The 18,605-nt window shown below is 39.0% G+C and overlaps 1 protein-coding gene across 2 annotated transcripts in view; it reads left to right on the top strand.

Moving 5' to 3' along the window:
* LOC137149704 (multidrug resistance-associated protein 1-like) overlaps positions 1-14,836 on the top strand; it is a 53,874-nt gene extending 39,038 nt beyond the window's left edge. The window contains exons 19-28 of one of the 2 annotated variants that reach the window (XM_067543259.1): positions 485-639; positions 3,313-3,468; positions 4,503-4,702; positions 5,809-5,935; positions 8,153-8,254; positions 9,823-9,966; positions 10,844-11,002; positions 11,842-12,008; positions 13,089-13,283; positions 13,830-14,836. In XM_067543259.1, the coding sequence (XP_067399360.1) occupies positions 485-639; positions 3,313-3,468; positions 4,503-4,702; positions 5,809-5,935; positions 8,153-8,254; positions 9,823-9,966; positions 10,844-11,002; positions 11,842-12,008; positions 13,089-13,283; positions 13,830-13,956 (1,532 nt within the window). In that variant the 3' untranslated portion in view covers positions 13,957-14,836. Of the gene's footprint in view, positions 1-484; positions 640-3,312; positions 3,469-4,502; positions 4,703-5,808; positions 5,936-8,152; positions 8,255-9,822; positions 9,967-10,843; positions 11,003-11,841; positions 12,009-12,827; positions 13,284-13,829 lie in introns of those variants that run through there. The other variant, XM_067543269.1, reaches the window with a different exon arrangement.
* The last annotated feature ends 3,769 nt before the right edge of the window (positions 14,837-18,605 follow it).

The raw sequence follows: 18,605 nt of genomic DNA, 5'->3' as shown, positions 1-18,605 counted from the left end.
TAAATCTGTAATGGAGATTGCAGATGTGTAATACAAAGAAACTATATTGATCATATATTGTAGTCAGAAATGTGTATAGCAGCAAAACAAGCACTTCATGTGTGGGGGAGTGGTGGGGAGAAAGGATCATACTAGAGAGCTGTAAAGTGAAGGAATGATTGAAAAGGCAAATTAGACTCATTTGTAATATGGCTATTCTTGGAACCAAGTCAATGCTACTGTATGAACAAGTGCACATTTTAGCTAATGAGGTATTACTGTTTTTATGGAGTTAAATATCCAGGTTCATGCATAGTTAACTCACAGCTAATATTGATAGAAATTACAAGCATCTGTTAATTTGTAGAATAAACTTGCTTATGAAGGGTTAAGATGAATTAACAGAATGATACCAGATGCTTATGTAAAACAACTTTATAGTGGGCCTACTAGGCAAAAGTCTGATGTCTGAAAAAAACCCGACATTGTTTTATTCATTCTTAAGGCCTTCTGGTCTGCTATGGCACATATGTGCTTACTCGGGGATCCCTCTGTGCTTCTCGGACATTGCATACTCAGATGTTAGACAATGTGCTGCATCTTCCGCTTCAGTACTTTGAAACTAATCCAGTAGGTCAGATCATCAACCGATTCACAAAGGTAAAGGAAAAACAAGTCCACATTTTTTAGAATGTTTACAGGAAAAAACTATAACTTTAATGCTATGTAATGCTTTTAAAAATTCAAAGAGTAATACCAAATACTAGACATCAGTTTCAGCGTGGAAAAAAAAAAAACCTACAAAAATGCCACGGAATAACTTCCTGTAAAAATAAGTACCTTTTATCAATTTGAAGGCCCTTAAATGTTGTTCGTGTCCATGGTCACTGGGTGTGCATCTTTCAGACCACAGTCCTGCAATCTACAGGTGTTAACTTGAGTTGAGCTCAGTCTGGTTTTAAAAATGTTTATATCATGCTAATAGGAATGTAAATATCTGTTAGAAAAGGTAACCATTTGGACTACTAAAATTATATCAGTTAACAGTTTAACTGATACAATTTTGTGTCCCATCCCCACACTGCGCCCCCTCCCCTCGGCCCCCAGGCAGCACTCCAGCCCGGCTCCACTGGGGAACCCCATCTTGGATCCGAGGTCCCTGATGTTCCACAGTGGGACACTCTGCAGTGCCCACACCATGGCCTTGGCCTCCTTGGGCAGGAGCAGCAGTGTGGTCACCTCCACCACTGCCTGATGCATCACCATGGAGACTGAGGCTACGTACACATTGACTGACAAATTTGCTGCGGCCAGATAGATTTTTCCAGTTTGAGTCAGTGGCGGTGAAGACACGCTCAATCAATCTGGAAGTCGACCTAATTTGGAGTATTGTGTCCAGTTTTGGGCTCCCCACTACAAGAAGGATGTGGGCAAGTTGGAGAGAGTCCAGCGGAGGGCAACAAAAATGATTAGGGGCTGGAGCACAAGACTTCTGAGGAGAGGCTGAGGGAACTATGTTTCTTTAGTCTGCTGAAGGGAAGAATGAGGGGGGATTTGATAGCAGCCTTTAACTACCTGAAAGGGGGTTCCAGGGAGGATGGAGCTAGACTGTTCTCAATGGTAGTAGATGACAGAACAAGGAGCAGTGATCTCAAGTTGCAATGGGGGAGATCTAGGTTGGATATTAGGAAAAACTTTTTCACTAGGAGGGTGGTGAAGCACTGGAATGGGTTACCTAGGGAGGTGGTGGAATCTCCATCTTTAGGAGGTTTTTAAGCTGCAGCTTGACAAAGCCCTGGCTGGGATGATTTAGCTGAGGTTAGTCCTGCTTTGAGCAAGGGGTTGGACTAGATGATCTCCTGAGGTCCCTTCCAATTCTAATATTCTATGATAATAAAACTGCCTCCCCAAAAAGCGTAGCGCTGCATTGATGGGAACGCATTTCTTGTCGGCACAACATACTGGAGATGGCGTGCTAAAGGGAAGTTACAAAGTTGACGGGAGTTACACAAACTACTCTGTGTAGCTTGCGTAACTCCTGTCAACTGCCACCAAATTTTGCAGTGTAGACCAGGCCAAATACTCATCAGTTAACTGGTGGTGTGGACTCTCTCTACGCTTTTTGGGGAGGTGGTTTTATTAGATCGATTTCCGGATCGATTGAGCAGCAGTGAAGACGCGCTCAATTGATCTAGATAGATCCATCTGATGGTGGTGAATTTGCCGCTGTCAGTGTGTACATAGCCTTAGACTTAACGGTAAGACTAATACTTATCGGTTAACCGTTAAGTATTTTACAACCCTACTTGCTAATGCATTGCTACTTTATAATCAAAAGATTAGACAAACTATGCTGAAGGAACACTAAAGCGGGATCTCCCCCCTCTTCCCCAACCAATAGCTCATTCAGTGCACAGAATGGACAGTGCTTGGGGAATGACATTTCCTAACTTTTGGGTGCTTGACTTTGCAGCCATAACATTTGTAATTTATTTTTTGTATGTAACATCTTACATATTTTAAAATGTAAAAGAATTCTATAACGTATAACTGTAATGCTCCCCAATCCTGTCATAAACACAGTTTGAACCCATAAGGTTCAGGACTACCCATAGACTTCTACTTGAGCTAAAGGATGATGTGCAGTTGGTGCTATCTTCTGTGGACTGGACCCTAGGAGGATGCATATTGCACTGAAACAAAAAGCATAACCAAGCACTTAGATCTGGTCACTTCTTTTTGAGACAGTGTAGTTAAGTAAATGAGACTTGGATCTGAGAATCAGGGTTTTGTTCCTAGCTTTTGTAACCTCTCAATGGGTTACGAGGCCTTGATTAATAATACAGATTATGAAAGGAACAGAAATAACAGGAGTGAGTAGAAAAAGTTGAGAGTTGAATTCATGATCTCTGGTTCCCATCCTTGTATGCCTTCCCTTGGCTAAATAGTATTTTGAGAGGGGAAGCAGCAATAGCTGCCACTATGAATTTGTCTGTGTCCGATCCAGGGTGGCAGTTCAGTTTGACACAGTAAGCTACAGAGCATGCTCACCAACTATGGAACGCTCAGATATTTTAGCAACAAGCCTCTAGCAAAGTCTACTGAGCAAAATTGAGATGGGAAAAGGCAAGTAATTATATCTATTGTAGTATTAGATGGACTACAATTAATTTATTGTATATTAGTATGTCACCAGAATTTCCCTCCCGTCCCCCCCCCCCCCCCCAAACAATTTTTGCCACAGTAAAAGGATTTTGGTTGTTTAAGTTCAGAGTCTAAGGGTGGTTTCTTGAGAAATGTCTACAGTTTTAATGCATGTGTTTAATATCACAGGACATATTTATAATCGATATGCGCTTCCATTACTACTTACGGACCTGGTTAAACTGTACACTAGATGTTATTGGAACTATTCTCGTGATCATATTTGCTTCACCACTCTTCATAGTGGTAGTTTTTCCCCTTGGATACCTGTATTTTATTATCCAGGTAAGTTGGTTAAACTTTTACAACAAGATATGTAGAGTGTGTGAGAGAGAGAGAGAGAAACAAGATTAAGTATTAAGTATCTAAAACAATTGGGGGTAAATTGTAAATTTTACATGAAAAGTCAAAGTAAAAACACCTAATAAAACCCTTATATTTGAGTATTCTGCCACACCAACCCCCCCTCTCCTCCACTTTTTAAAGCTGACTCCTAAAAAGATCCTCATGCTTCTCACAAGTATCCAGAGTAGTAGAACACATTGCCTGTCTTTTTCAGCGACTTCCCTTCTTTCTTGGGCATCTTCTACCCTATCTCCCTCGCATAAGATGTTATATTGTAGATCCTCTAAGAAAACCCCTATAATTGTCTGACAAAAAAAATGGACCTGTGATATGGGAAAACAAGGTAAAAACTGAAGCAGAGTGTGTGCTACCCTGGAACAACATGTGCAGATATTTGTAGGGCCTAGCTTGCTGCAAAACAATACATAGCACAGATATGAATTATTATAGCATTGAGGAACAGGAATTTAGAGAAATCCCTTAATTTCAACTGTCATTTAATGTGTCAGAAACTGTCCTTTGAAACATTGGCTTCCGTATTTCCACACCAGTCTCTGTTGAAGAGAGACATGTTCATAGTATAGGCTATGCTACTAGATATAAAGGATGGAGCAGAGTGGCTGATATCAACCTTTGAGCATGGAGTTGAATGTACACATAATTATACTAATGAAAATTAAGATTCCTTAGTGGGTGTGTGTTACAACAGGAATGTGACAATTTTAGAAATGACACTCTTCTTACTGCTAGCCATTCTAGTAGTTTACATGCCTGGTCATTACACTAAGGCACAGATATTGTCCACCCCCTCTGAATTAAGAGAAATTTTTGAAACGTTCTGTGCTCAAATTGTTTGACCTTTTTATTACTATATGCAAATCCACAAGTTATACTTGAACTTTCAAAGCTGTGTGAAACTTTTTCCAACCTTTACAGTTACTTAGAATCTGCTCTTTTTGTATCTGTTTCCTTAGCGATACTACATAGCTAGTTCACGACAAATCCGACGATTAGCTGGAGCATCACACACTCCTGTGATCTCCCACTTCACTGAAACTCTCTTAGGACTGTCTACAATCCGAGCATTTGGACACCAGGAAAGATTCATTAGACAAAACAAAGATGTGGTGAATGAGAACTTGGTTTGCTTCTACAATAATGTTATCTCAAACAGGTACTGTATTAACAACCTAGAATTTACAGAAGTTACACATGGTGGGCCAAATCCTGCTCCTCTTGAAATCTGTGGCTAAAAAAATTAGCTTCAATGGGAGCAAGCCTGTTGAGAGGTGAAAATAAGCCTAAAAACATGTGTAAGTATTGTAACTTATTCAGCACTCTTAGCACTGGCTTCATGGTTCATATCTTATAGGAAATGGACATGCTTGCTCAGAGATGAGAATATTCTATAATAATAAAGTCTACTAACAGCTGCTGGAAGAGGAGCATGATAAACTGACTAATTTTTCCCCATATGATTTTATAAAGAGATAAAATTAGTGCGTATTTCATGAGCATGTCAATGTTTCTCACTTTAAAAAGATAATTTATGTTAAAATCTGAATTTTTTAAAAGTGAATCTCTGTTGCTTCAAGTATATCTACTGCGTATATTAGAATGATAATATGTTCTTCAAGGTGCTGAAATTGTAAGTCAGATGGGTTGATGAAGTGATGAGGGTTTAGACTTCAGCAGGGAAATGGGGTTAGATCCTTTAACTTCATTTTCCAGATGTTAACATAAGGTGTGTTTTTAAGGTGTAGAATTTTAGTAAAGAGTGTTATGGTTTTGTGTATATCATTGAAACAATAAGAATGAAATCCTGGCCCCATTGAAGTCGATGGGAGTTTTGACATTGATTTCAATGGGGCTAGAATTTTATCCTGTCCCAGCATAAAATACATTGTGCAATTGCAGGAGGGAGAGATTTATTCCAAGGGAGTAGGAGATAAATCAGACTTATAAAACTCAAAGCTAAATTCAGTCTTTATGTGGAGTTGCTGTCTAATTCTATGAAGTAGGGAGGCAGTCTGGCCTAGTTTACAGAGCACTGGACTGTTCCAGCTCTGCCACTATTCTGTTGGATAATCTTGGGCAAATCACTTACTGTCTCTCTGCCTCAGTTTCCCCATCTGTAAAATGGAGATGATGATACTTACTGTCTTTGTAAAACAGGTTGATGAAGAGAGCTATAAGAGCTAATTGTTTATATTTTACTTTAATCAATGTGCCATAATAATTCCTTATGTCATTTTTTTTTTCTGGCTACTTTGACTACAGGTGGTTGGCTGTCAGGCTTGAATTTCTAGGAAACCTGATGGTTTTCTTTGCCGCCTGGTTTGCAATGCTGGCTGGAAATACTGTGAATTCCTCTACAGTGGGCTTATCCATATCATATGCACTAAATGTAAGTGATGGTATAGTTTTGATGCTTCTACAACATTTCATATGGAAGGCAAGAATTACTGTGGAAACTATGGAAACATTTCTACTGGCCCTATGTTATTAAAAAAAAAAAAAAAAAAAAAAAAAAAATATAGTACCTTGGAGGCTACATTTGACATTCATGTCCCTTTTAATAAGGAGTTGATTAATAGCTAAAGAGATAATAAAACCTAATGATTTTAAAAGAGTTTAAAAACCCAAGACAAACCCAATCATCCACAGTATCTTGATAATTTTGTCCTACCACCTGTGTACTTTCCCGGTCTCTCACTCATCCTGTGGTCTAAAATTAGAATGTATGCACTTTGGGGTAAAGTGTTCCCATGAAGACGATACTGGCTACTTGTCATGGGGCAAGCACACCGTGCCATCTGTTTGGGGCAGGGTGAGGGCACTGTCGCCCCATGGTTGAGCTGTTGGGCTGCCCCTGCCTTCAGGGGCTGTGAGGCCTGGTGGTCAGAGTCTACTTGGCCACCCTTGCTTTCAGGGGCTGTGGGGCCTGGTACAGGTCCCATGTCACGGCCCTGCCAGTGGCAGAGGGTTCCACCACTGGGTCAGCAGGGATCCAGCTGCAAAACATTGACACCTCACAGTACGATAGTTAGATCTGCCTCGTTGCTGCCCCCCCGGCCCACTTCCTACCATCTCCTGTAGTACTGCATCTTTGAGGTCTCCAGGCTCCACGGTGTGCACAGTCTCCAGCAATTCTGACCTTTCTCAGGCATCCACAGAGCCCCACCTTGGTTGTCTGCCTGAGTCTCCATGCCTCCAGCATCCACAGTCAGAGGCTGCAGTAGCTCCTGGGATGAAGCCTGCAATGGGCATCCTTCTTCCTTGGTTGTCTGTACTGAATGAGCCGAGCTGCTGCTTTTTTTATACTAGTGCTGCAGTGGGAGCATGCCCAGTAGGGGTGAAGGGGCGTAGTTTCCTCAGCCCAGAGACTGAGGTTAACCCTTACCTGCCCAGTGCAGGGCAAGTACACCCTGTCACATTACTGCAAGACTTTATACCTGCTAAGACCTAAATTCAGTGTTCTGTGATTTCCCTGCAACAGATTGCATCAACACAGGACAGGTTATTTCATTTCCTGTATGCCTTAGCACTGAAATATAGTCATCTTAACTGGAGGATCACAGCTCTGAATTTAGGTCTTTGCAGGTAAGTATATTGCAAACTAGCTTTTGACATTTGACATTATACACATTTGGTTAAATATGGGATCTCAACACAGTTCATTTTTTTTTTTTTTTTGTTAAGAAGCTTTTAGGTTCATCTTTAAATATTCCTACTTCAAGACAAGATTTTAACCCAGCGTGTCACCTTCCAGTTTTTTAAAGTTTAATTTCTAGTTCTGATATATAATTTAAAATGTTGCAGAACAGTTAAAAGAGCCTCATTTTGTACTGCTGTAACTGAGTGTGTCATTTCATAGCCATCACAGGGCAACTGTGAGAATTCACACATAAAACTAGGCTCCACTGCATTAATTTGCAAATATTGGACTAGGTAGCTCTAGTACCTGCAAAAATAGCTTTTCAATGCTTGAGGCTAGAAGTGATTTGGCAGACACTGTGGACCAGAATCTCAGGTGCACTGCTGCTGTTTTTGCCACACTGCTAAAATACTTGTGTAAATGGCTCAGGGAGGATTATCCCAGTGTAAAGGGAATACTGCAGCAGTGTACAGACAGCACAGAGACTCTTAAAGCCACACTTCCTCCCTGCCAGCGTAACACAGAAGGGGAGTGTGGTTACTGGGAGAAAGGGGATAGTCGGGGTGCCTTGTACCCTACACTGATCCTGAGCTAGTTTTTCAGCTCCTTGGGCTGCGCTAACACAGCAAATGGTGGAAGAAACGCTTAGAGCAGTGCTGGGATTGATGAAGTGAAAATGAAAGCTTAAAGCCAGCTTTGCATACCAACTCCTGACTTGTGCTCTGCATCTTCTGGAACTATCTAAGCAGCTGACCTTGTATTTTGATGCTGTTTGTTGCTATCCATAATACAATTCTGAAATATATTATACTGTTTAGGAAGACCAAGCAATTTAGCACATTCTATGGAGTGGATCATAGAAATGTAAGGTTGGAGGGGACCTCAGGAAGTCAAGGCCAGCCCACTATGCTGTGCCAGGACCAAGTAAACATAGACCATCCCATGTATTTATCTTCTTTTTTTCAGATAACTCAAAGTCTGAATTTTTGGGTGCGTAAAGCATGTGAAATTGAAACTAATGGAGTTTCCATTGAAAGAGTTTGTGAATATGAAAGAATGGACAAAGAGGTGAGCATTTTAAAAGACTGAAGATAAACGGAGTACTTGGATACTATTTCGTATATGTGTATACGCTAATAGCCAACTGAAAAAAAAAGGAAAGTAATTAAATGACTAATAGAAATGTTGGCTAATAATTAATAATGTACATACATTTTCAAAGTATGATACATTAACGAGCTAATGTATTTGACTCTCTCTTTTTACGCTAATGGTCAGAACAGTTTTGTATTTCTGATGTTGACCGATAAATTTCTTGTCATAAGACGTTGTGGTAGCTATGGTAGTTAGAAACAAAAAAATATCAAATAAATCTAAGTCTCATTATGAACTGCTATCCTAATTTGTCTGTGGGTATGTCTGTACTACAGTCACGAAGCGTGATGACAGCTCGTGTAGATGAACCTGAGCTGGTTTAATTCTGGCTAGCTTGGCTACTGGAGCAGTGAAGTCCTGGCAGCTGCCCGAGTAGTTACCCAGAGTTTCAGGAGGGCTTGTACAGCCCATGCTGTCACAGCTTCACTGCTCTAGCACCTGAGCTAGCTTTAATCCAGCTAGTTGGGTATGTCTATATGAGTTTCAATCACACCCCATGATTGCAATTCGGAAATATACAGTGGTGCAACAATACAGGGTATGTTCCATTCACTTCACAGCTTGAGATATCTGCCGTCATCAAAACCCTTGCTACTAGGCTGATACAGAAGATGAATTACCTAGAATAACAGTTGTCCATCACAACTCTAGGCTGGAATGTTCCCCTCTGCTTCCATGAGAGGAGAACAAACCTGCTGAGGTACAAGAAGGGAAAGAAGGGCTGGCTTTCCAGAATGTCCCTCTCCTCTTTGCCGTCAAAACTCCTCTGTGGAGGCTTCAAGGGTTTGAGCTCCAGACTCCGAGAACTGGGCTGCTGTTCTCAAATACCACTACTTCCCACAGTGGACCAAATAAGCCCAAGTGAATCCTGACCTAACTAGCATGGGTTCACTCTTGATCTAGAACTCCAACATGGTTGATAGGCAGCACAGAAGTACAGGGCTGCTGTGTGGAACTCATCTTATTTCATTAGCGATGGGGGTGGAAGGGACTAGACGTCAACCACTGTCTGCCATTGATTACCATTCACCTTGTCTGTGAGTAGTGTGTCCTATGCATTTTTTCAAAGTAAGTGGCATTGCAGACTTGAATAAAGTTGTTATTAGAAAGGTGCAGGCTGTACTTTGTTGAGAATAGTGAATGTGTTACAAACTATTAGTAGTTACGGCCTTGGAAGCCTGAGTCTATTCCAAAACTCAGTTGGTAGAATAATCAAGGTACCTAAGATAGCTCTCTAAATGAATATATGCAATCTTTGTATGAATCTGGTTGCTGAGAAGGATCATGTGGTAAAGTATTTTTTAATTAAAAATCCTGATGTCCACTAAGGTATCTGACTACTCAATGCATTAGATTGAATCTGAGTCATTATCATGTGTTTACTTGTATTTTTAAAACTATAAATGGCTTGTATAAAATATTTTAAGTGGCTTGTGAAAATGTAAATGTAGTGCGCCTAAACAATGTTAATTTAATTTCAGGCCCCCTGGATAATGTCTAAAAGGCCACCAATGGAATGGCCCAATAAAGGGATTATAGAGTTCATTAATTACCAAGCTCGGTATAGAACAGATCTTGGTTTGGCCCTGCAAGATGTCTCCTTCCAAACGCACAGTAAAGAGAAGGTATTGTACATAATAGAAAATAATCAAACATATTTTAATGGGCCCCTTACCTTTCTACATTCAAAGATTTCATGTATAAAGCATAACTGACGGAGTCAACATTAGGATAATTCTTACTGGATATGCAAATAATAAGCAATTAGAGTTTATGAAAGTATTTTCTCAACTGCTGTACAGCCAATGGAAAAAGTATATTTTAATCTAAGTTTTATTAATGGCAATGTTAGATATAAGGGGCCAGATGCTCAGATGGTGTAAATTGATGTAGCTCAACTGACTTGAATGGGACTCCACTGATTTACAGCAGCTGAAGATCTGGACCAAGATTTTTAAATGACAGACTTTCATTTCAGGTTGTATTGTACCTTGATTAGTAATACTGTAGTAATTAACTGTAGAAACCAATCCTTTGAAGTATTGAGTGCCTCGCCCTAAACTTACACAGCCTATTTTTTTTAATAAAATGGCTTTTAATTATCTTTTGCTGTCCATTTTAGGAGCATGAAAACAAATGTTTCCCAGCCATTTTTTTTCTTTTTTGCGTTTTATGCGTAGTAAATGACTTGTGTTTCTGAGGCCAATATTAACCCAGATCCTTTTATTTATTTCTTTGTGAATTCCCTCCTATCCTCCAAAGAGAAATGGACAGGCAGGATCCTGATTATATTTCCCAACCACAATATGAGAAATTTAAGGAAGATCAGATCTGGGGCCTAAGCCACTTGACTGTGGACAAAGAGGCAGTGTTCATGCTCTCTATCTACGTTGTTGAAAGTCACTAAAAAGAACTCAAAGGCATTAGTTTACTAAGCTATCCATTATTAAACTATTAACCTGCACTATTGAAATTTTTTTTTTTTTAACTGTCTTGTTCCAGGTTGGAATTGTAGGAAGAACCGGAGCTGGTAAATCAACACTCACCAATTGCTTGTTCAGAATTATAGAGAGCGCAAGAGGCCAAATAATTATAGATGGAATTGACATATCAACTATTGGACTACATGATCTACGTAGCAATCTTAACATTATTCCACAGGTACAATCTGTTTCAGAATAGACACTTTCTATTTCATTCAAACATTAGCTATTGCATATGCATGAAGAAATTCTAAATTCCAAAGGCTGAAACTGTAACTATAAGGAAGGCCCCATTTTGTACCAACTGACCAGAGGAAAAAATAAATCAGGATGTTATTACTGGAATTATGGCTAATATTGAAAATTCCAAAGTTATTCATTAAGGGGTGTGACCCAAGAAAAGAGGGCTTTGGATGTAATCAAATAATACTTGGTCATATTGCAAAATCAAAAGTAGTCTTATAGTAGGTAATTTCAATTTAATATTAAAGCCATCATCTAAAGAACAGAGAGCCACATTCTTAAAAGTATTTAAGTGCCAAAAAACATAGATAGACATGTACTGGGATTTTCAAGAGCACTTACCTGCTTTTGCCTATCTGCACCTTTAGATGCCTCAATACCTTTAAAAAACTGGCCCACAGTAGCTATGGATAAATATATAGAAGGCTAATGGATTTTTTTTAAAGTAATGTTCTTTGCTAACCGTACACATTCTTCTTTTTTTAATAGATATTTGAATATGTACCTTCATTTACCAAAGACATACCATACACACACACACACCACACACACTTTTTGTTCTTTTAGGCTTTGTGGTGTTAAATAATTTGAGCATAGCTAGCCCCACCTAGTTTTGCGTTTTCACTCAGATTTCAGTTATTATAGTTTAACTTTAAAAAGCATTATATCTAGAATAATCCCAACATTCCTGGAAGTGTTTGTTGAAAAACATTGTTTTGTTTTGTGTTTAAGGTTTGTGATGATATTGCTTAGGCAGTTTCTATTATTTCTTAGGACCCTGTCTTGTTCTCTGGGACCCTCCAGTCTAACTTGGATCCCTTTGGAAAATATTCTGATCTTGAGCTGTGGGAGGCAGTAGAGTTGTGTGACTTAAAGAATTTTGTCGAGTCACTCCCCAAGAAGCTCCTTCATGAGATTTCAGAATGTGGTGAAAACCTCAGGTATAAAATTTTTAATATCTATGGACTAGGGGACTCTTCCGGTGTACTAACTTGATTTTATATTTTTCCATGTGACAAAAGTGACCTCCTCATTGTAAACAGAATTACTCGTGTAAATAAAGCAATTTGTGGTCACATAGCTAAATTACAACTGGATTAAATTTTATGGTGATATTATAGAGGAGGTCAGACCAGATAAACTAATGGTCTGTTCTGGCCTTAAGATTTATGATAGCATATTTGAGAAATGAGCAAATAGTCCAGGGCAGGGAAAGAACAGCCACAAACAGAATAACTGAAATCAGAGAGAAAAGTAACAATATAAAGAGTAAGAAGAAAAAGAATGGGAACAAAATATAACCAAGAGAACATCATAGTACGTCCTATATTTTATCTTCTATTATTTGCTTAGTGTAGTGGAGTAGCTGTTCAGTTCCTGTTTACAGTGCATTGTTATTTCAAAGATATGCCAAGGAAGGTGACACTTCCTCGGATAAAAATTTCTAAATTTAAGAGCCAAATCACTGCAGTCTGCTAAAATCTGAAAAATGTATATAAATGCGTGATAAGCTCTTAGCAGCAAATTGGCAATCCAGAATTTAAAAAAGCAGAGCAGAAATGGAAAGTGAATAAATATTAAATTGGAATGCATCTGCCCCTCAAAAAAAAATTTCTACAAGGGATATGCCACTTCCAAGGAAAGCATAAACGATTCTTTAAAACTTCTACCCTAACTCCCACCACTGTAAAACACATAATTTAATTATCATCTGCTGTGCATATCAGTCTCTTTCAAATTTATCTCTGTATCCATACTAGGACATGAATATAATACTGGGTATTAACTTAAAGTGGAAACTGGATGCAAATACACATCCTTCTGGAAAATGGAACCAGGGGTGAGCCTCCAAAATAGATTGTGAGCACCTGGTTTCAGTCACAATTTAAATACTTTATCTTACTCATTGCTTTTTTGATTACCTGATTAAGGAATTATTTAGCATTTATTATGGGTGGGAACATAGCAATGTTTTTGCAAAGTTATTGAAATGACACCTTTTCCAAATGTGTGTTTAACAGTGTTGGGCAGAGGCAGCTTGTCTGTCTTGCCCGTGCTTTGCTACGGAAGACAAAAATTCTGATCTTAGATGAGGCAACAGCCTCTGTTGACATGGAAACAGATAACCTAGTGCAGTCCACCATCCGGAGGGAGTTTCGCAACTGCACCGTACTAACTATAGCCCACAGGTTGCATACAATCATGGATTCTGAAAGGTAAGTTTCAGTATTCAATTTTAAAAAACACATGGCTTCGTTTAGACATTGTCAAAGTTGGTAGACATGAAAGTCATGATCTGTCTTGACCCTTTCCTCACAGTTATCCCCACCTCCCATATGATATATGGTATATATATATGTATATTGTATATATATATATATATATATATATATATATATATATATAAGCAGTAGTTATTGACAGTAAACACTATCTGTGCTACAGAGTTTCTCCTGTTCTTATTGCTGAACTAATTTTAACTCCTTTTTATCCCAGTTGCAAACACAAGTTACTAGCAAGTCCATTTAATATTCCAGAGTAAATTGATTGCACTGTAAAATGTAAGGTGAGAAGGCAAAATTTCATTTTCAAAAACCTTTTTTGGGAAGGAGTTCATAGCTTCATGAACATCTGAGTTGCCTACTGAAAAGAGGTTTCCCTTATTAAACGAATGAGTTCTAGCTAATCCACACCTTCAGTAGGGATGGAAAGTATGGCTGACTAGCTCAGTTTTCCTCATACCTTTCTTTTCTGTATTGCAGAGTGCTTGTTCTGGGCTCTGGAAGAATTGTAGAATTTGATACCCCACATTATTTATTACTTAAGCAAGGAGTTTTTTCTGAAATGGTCTCGGAGGCTGGGATAACACAAGATACAAATAACTCATGAATTTATTTTTGTGAAAACAAGAATGCTGGTTTTTCTGAACGCAAATGCAGGAAACACGCCAGGAATGTGTGGTTAATTGTATCCTTGACCTTTTAAAATGATCTCACAGTTTAGGGGGATTGGATAGTTTTAACAATACAGACTTCACATTTGGTAGGATAAAAGATGTTGGTTGATACTGTTATGATCTCTATTGCACATTCTGCACCTGTCTTTGAAATGTTTTTATATAAATTTTTCACTAGAACTAAAAAATAATGAAGCCATGATTTTCATAATATACCATGAATAGATGATCTGGAGATTACATAAATGCTTGTTAGCCACACTAGTTACCACTCCAGAATCTTCAGTCTTTGTTTTGGTTGAATCAGTTTGAATGTTTTAAAGTATTTAGAAAATAATGCTGATTTAACCAATCTACTCTAAGTAATGAACTTGTGAAAATTCATTCAAGAATTTTATGAATATGGTGGGCTCAATGCTGTCTTTAATCAGTTCAGGAATATTTTTTTAAATTCTTGAGGGGATATATTTGGTTGCTTTTTAAATGGTCTTTGAAAACCCTAAAATAAACGACAAATCACATTGTGACAAGCCCCAAAAAGGAAAATCTCTGGGAAATAGTCAACTTATATTTAAAGCATGCTTGTACAAGCTGTTCTGGTGCTAGTCATGGTAACAGAACCTTATTTTCTATATTTAATGGGAATGCTAACAAGACATATTCCTCTGTCTATAGTACATTGTATGTTGTATTTTCTAGTTTGTCTTGTTTTGTAGCTAAACTGGGTGAAAAGTTACAGGAGGAGAAGAAAGTTTCCATAAGAATACACGAGTAATAAAGGATACACAAGAAAAAATTATGAAATGGTGTTTTGCATTGATTCAAACATTCATGGAGTAGATAAGTGACTTCTCAAAGCAGAACTCTAACTGTAAGAACCTATGCACATATGTAAGGTATCTAAACTGTGGAAGCAGCATTCCTATATATGTACCATTATTTTATTTTCTGGAGAGGTACACCACTGAAACTAGAGCACTCTGGAGTTCACCTAGTCCAACACCAAACTAGCCTCAAGCCAAAGCTGTCTTCTTCAAGGTCTGTCGTATCTCTACTTTCCTCTTAGGCCCAGATTAGGTTTTAGGCCCCAGCCCAGCTTCATTATTATAGCATAAATACTAGTGGGAGAGCAACTAGGTACTGAATACTCGGCCTCCTGTAATGAAAGTGAGGTGGGCACCCTGTCAGAGCAGCCTTACTAGGAATGGCAGAGAGGAGTGATCAGTACTGCCATTGGACATCCACCAGTATGACAGCAACTCTAGTCATGTTGGCATACTCATCAGTTTAACTGCCAGTAGTAGCTTGGGCCGCTCCCAGAAAAAAGGGTAAGTGAAGGAATGCCCAGGTCCTTGCTACTTATAATTTCTCTCAAAGGCACAATATTGTCTCTGCCACTGATAGCCAACTGTAAATAATACAGTTCTCTGAACTGTACTAAACCCAGGGCTTGCACCAAACTATAAGATAGCTTCCCCAAAGCTACTCTATCCTAAATGATTTTGGCAAAGATTAGACTTCGTGATGAAGCCTTTGCCTTCTGTATGACTTGAACTGATCCTGCCTTTAAAATGGATTTGTTTTTGTAGCATTGTCAACTGCCTGTAGTTTCAGAATTAAGCTTTGAAAGATCAGTCCTATGCACCGGGCTTCTGTTTTAGATATGAACAATCAGGCTGTTTGTATATAAAATATCATTGATTGTGTTGACATAATTCATGCTGGCTGCCTTTACAGCTCGTAGGTCAAATTCACTGCTAGCACAAGAGCATGTACCTTCTTTCACCTGAGTTCTATTAAGACAATTACAAGAATCTGGTCTATATGCTGTTTACATGGATGAGTATGACAGAATGAAAACAGGGAGGGAAGAAGCCTTTAGTTGCTTTCTTAGGGTAAGTCTATACTGATAGTGGCAAAGTCACCGCCATCAGATCAATCTTTCTGGATCGAGTGAGCGGTCAGTGAAGACCCACTCAATTGATCAGGAAGTCAATGTAGTAAAACCACCTCAAGTAGTTAGCGCTGCATCGATGGGAACTGTGTTCCCATCGGCACAGTGCAGTGAAGACACCGTGCAGAACAGAAGTACAGCAGTTGACGGGTGTTATGCAAGCTACTCGGCGTAGCTTGCGTAACGCCCGTCAACTGCTGCCTAGTCCCCAGGTAAGTGTAGACTAGGGCTTAGTAGTAGCCCCCCCCCTTAAAAAAAACAAAAACAAACCTACAAACCTGTTAAACACAGGTGTTCATAACTGCCCTCTTCTGCAGCCCACACTTGCACTTAACTTCTCAGGAAAGTTAATATTAACACAAGACAATTGTCTCTACAATTTACCTTCCAAGGAAGCTACATACTTAAATGTACCAGGTGGAAAGAATTCTTTTTAAACTTAAGTGATGCTAGTTTGCAAGAGCATGTTCAAAGACGTTTACAGCAAACTGTAAGCAGATAATATTGCAGCAAAAAATACATAATGAAGTTCAGAAATGATGTACAAGTGCCATTCTTTTCTCAAGCTAAGTTTAGCCTTTTGGATGAAGGGGACAAAGTGGAACATTACCTATTTTCTTACTGCTAGTATGCAGTGTACAGCCACTACCCTGGTTTATTCCCTTAAAAATATCAGGTCAGTGTTAACATTCTTTAATGTAAAGACAAATTGAACAATTTTGAAAAAAACAGTTTGTCCTTTGTAGCAATAAGGCAAACATAAGAGATGCTTCCAACACGACCCAAGGGAACAGTGGACACAAAAGGGTGGTCCATTGCTGGGGTAAGGCACAGACATATAAGATTCAAACATGGTAAAGTTTTTCTACCAGTAAGACACCCCCCACCCTGATATTTATTTCAAAGACGACCTTGACAGGAACCTGAAGGAATACCATACAATGGCTGGCATTCTCCACTAGAGAGAGACAATTATCATTGGTACAAAGCAAGTTCAGCAGTGCTGAAAGGGAACTACGTTATGGTTGGAACACCCTGCAAGGTATCTTCTGTGGAAGACAGTCTTTTTCTTTTCTCTCATTCTGAGCAAGAACACGATTTATCATGGGTAGGTTTCTCTTTGGTGGTCACCAAGTGCCAATGGAGGGGTTGGACAAAGACAACCTTAAGGTTAAGGCACTGGACTGAGGAGGTGTGTGGTTCATTGCTTGCACTACTACACTCTTCGTGAGTAAGCTTGGGCAAATCACTTGCTCTCTGTGCCTGCATTTCCTCATCTGTGAAATGAGAATACTCCCCTCTCAAACAAGGAGATGAGTGACTAAAGTTACATGTCTGAGAATGCTACTAATGAGAAGAGCTCGAAGTCTGAATACAACCCTCCCAAAGACATCAGGTTCTCCTAGTTTGGGACATCATATGCAGTTACATAAAGGGGCTAACTTGAGTGATAACTGTCTCCTCATGTGTTACCTAACACTTATGGTTGAGCACCTCTGCCTCCAGCCTGGCAGGCTTTGTGTGTTGTGCTGCCCCATCCCCCACAAAACAACCTTGGCTCCATCCTAAATAGAATATAAATCACTTCAGGGGAGGGGCTGTTTTGCACATTAACAAGCAGAGGGTTGGTGCTTAGAGAAAAGGAGCACTCACTCCTACTTTCCATAGGAAGTGGAGCCACACATAACATTCAGCCAACTTCTACTAGCAGTACTGAACCTTGTGCAGACAATTCAACATGTAAAAAAAAAATAAATTGGTGCAAACCCTTCATCACTTGCATGGTGAAAATGCAGCAACACAGATAAGCACTATGTGCACTTCGGTTACATAATAAAAACCTGGGTCTTTAATGATTCAGGCCTTTATTTCTAATACTGAAATTTTATTCTTTATTATTAAATGTTCTATGGGCCCATTTGTAATTGAGCAGAAAGAAAAGTCATTCACTTAAAAAAAAAAAAAAAAAAAAACACCTCTCCCCCCCTGCCCTTGTTAGATATACATTTTAATTACATGCCTTTAAGTGGCTATCCTAATACAAGTCAAAGGGAATTTTTAAATACTTATTAGAATAACTACCCATTCTTATACACATTGAAATTTGTCATTCACAAGTCTGCTCTCTCAATTGTCATTCAGTGATGACTCTGGGCAGTTCAGATCTTGCAATGCCATTGTGCCAGCATACTCTAGCTGACAAATATTCCCACAGTTCATATTGAGAAGGTTTTATAATCTCACCAAGAGGCCACACCCTCCTAAATTAGATTTTATTTTCCAGAAACCCAGTTGGACAAAGCGCAATACGCAGTGCACTATAGTACTGAATTTCTGCAGCATGTTTCTAGTAACCTTATTTATCACTACTGATTGAATTAAAAAGGTTACAACAATTCTAGATAAAGCAAGTTGCTTAGAGCTGCTCCTTTTGTTTTCTGGCCTATATTACCACTTCTTTCAGGTCACTTGTGCACTTCCTCTCTCTGTAGCCTTAGCTCTGCCTTATTTCTAACAGCAATGCTTCAGAACAGAAGGAAATCTCAGGGAAACAAACGTTTGTTGTCATATCTTATACAATTACTTTTATTTAAGAACATATTTTAAAAGGCTGTATATATAAATATC

The sequence above is a fragment of the Emydura macquarii genome, unplaced genomic scaffold (assembly GCF_026122565.2).
Source record: "Emydura macquarii macquarii isolate MOO-44397 ecotype Brisbane River unplaced genomic scaffold, CSIRO-AGI_Emac_v2 contig_75, whole genome shotgun sequence".
In the NCBI taxonomy this organism is placed as follows: Eukaryota; Metazoa; Chordata; order Testudines; family Chelidae; genus Emydura; species Emydura macquarii.
This window is presented reverse-complemented; position numbering and strand designations above follow the sequence as displayed.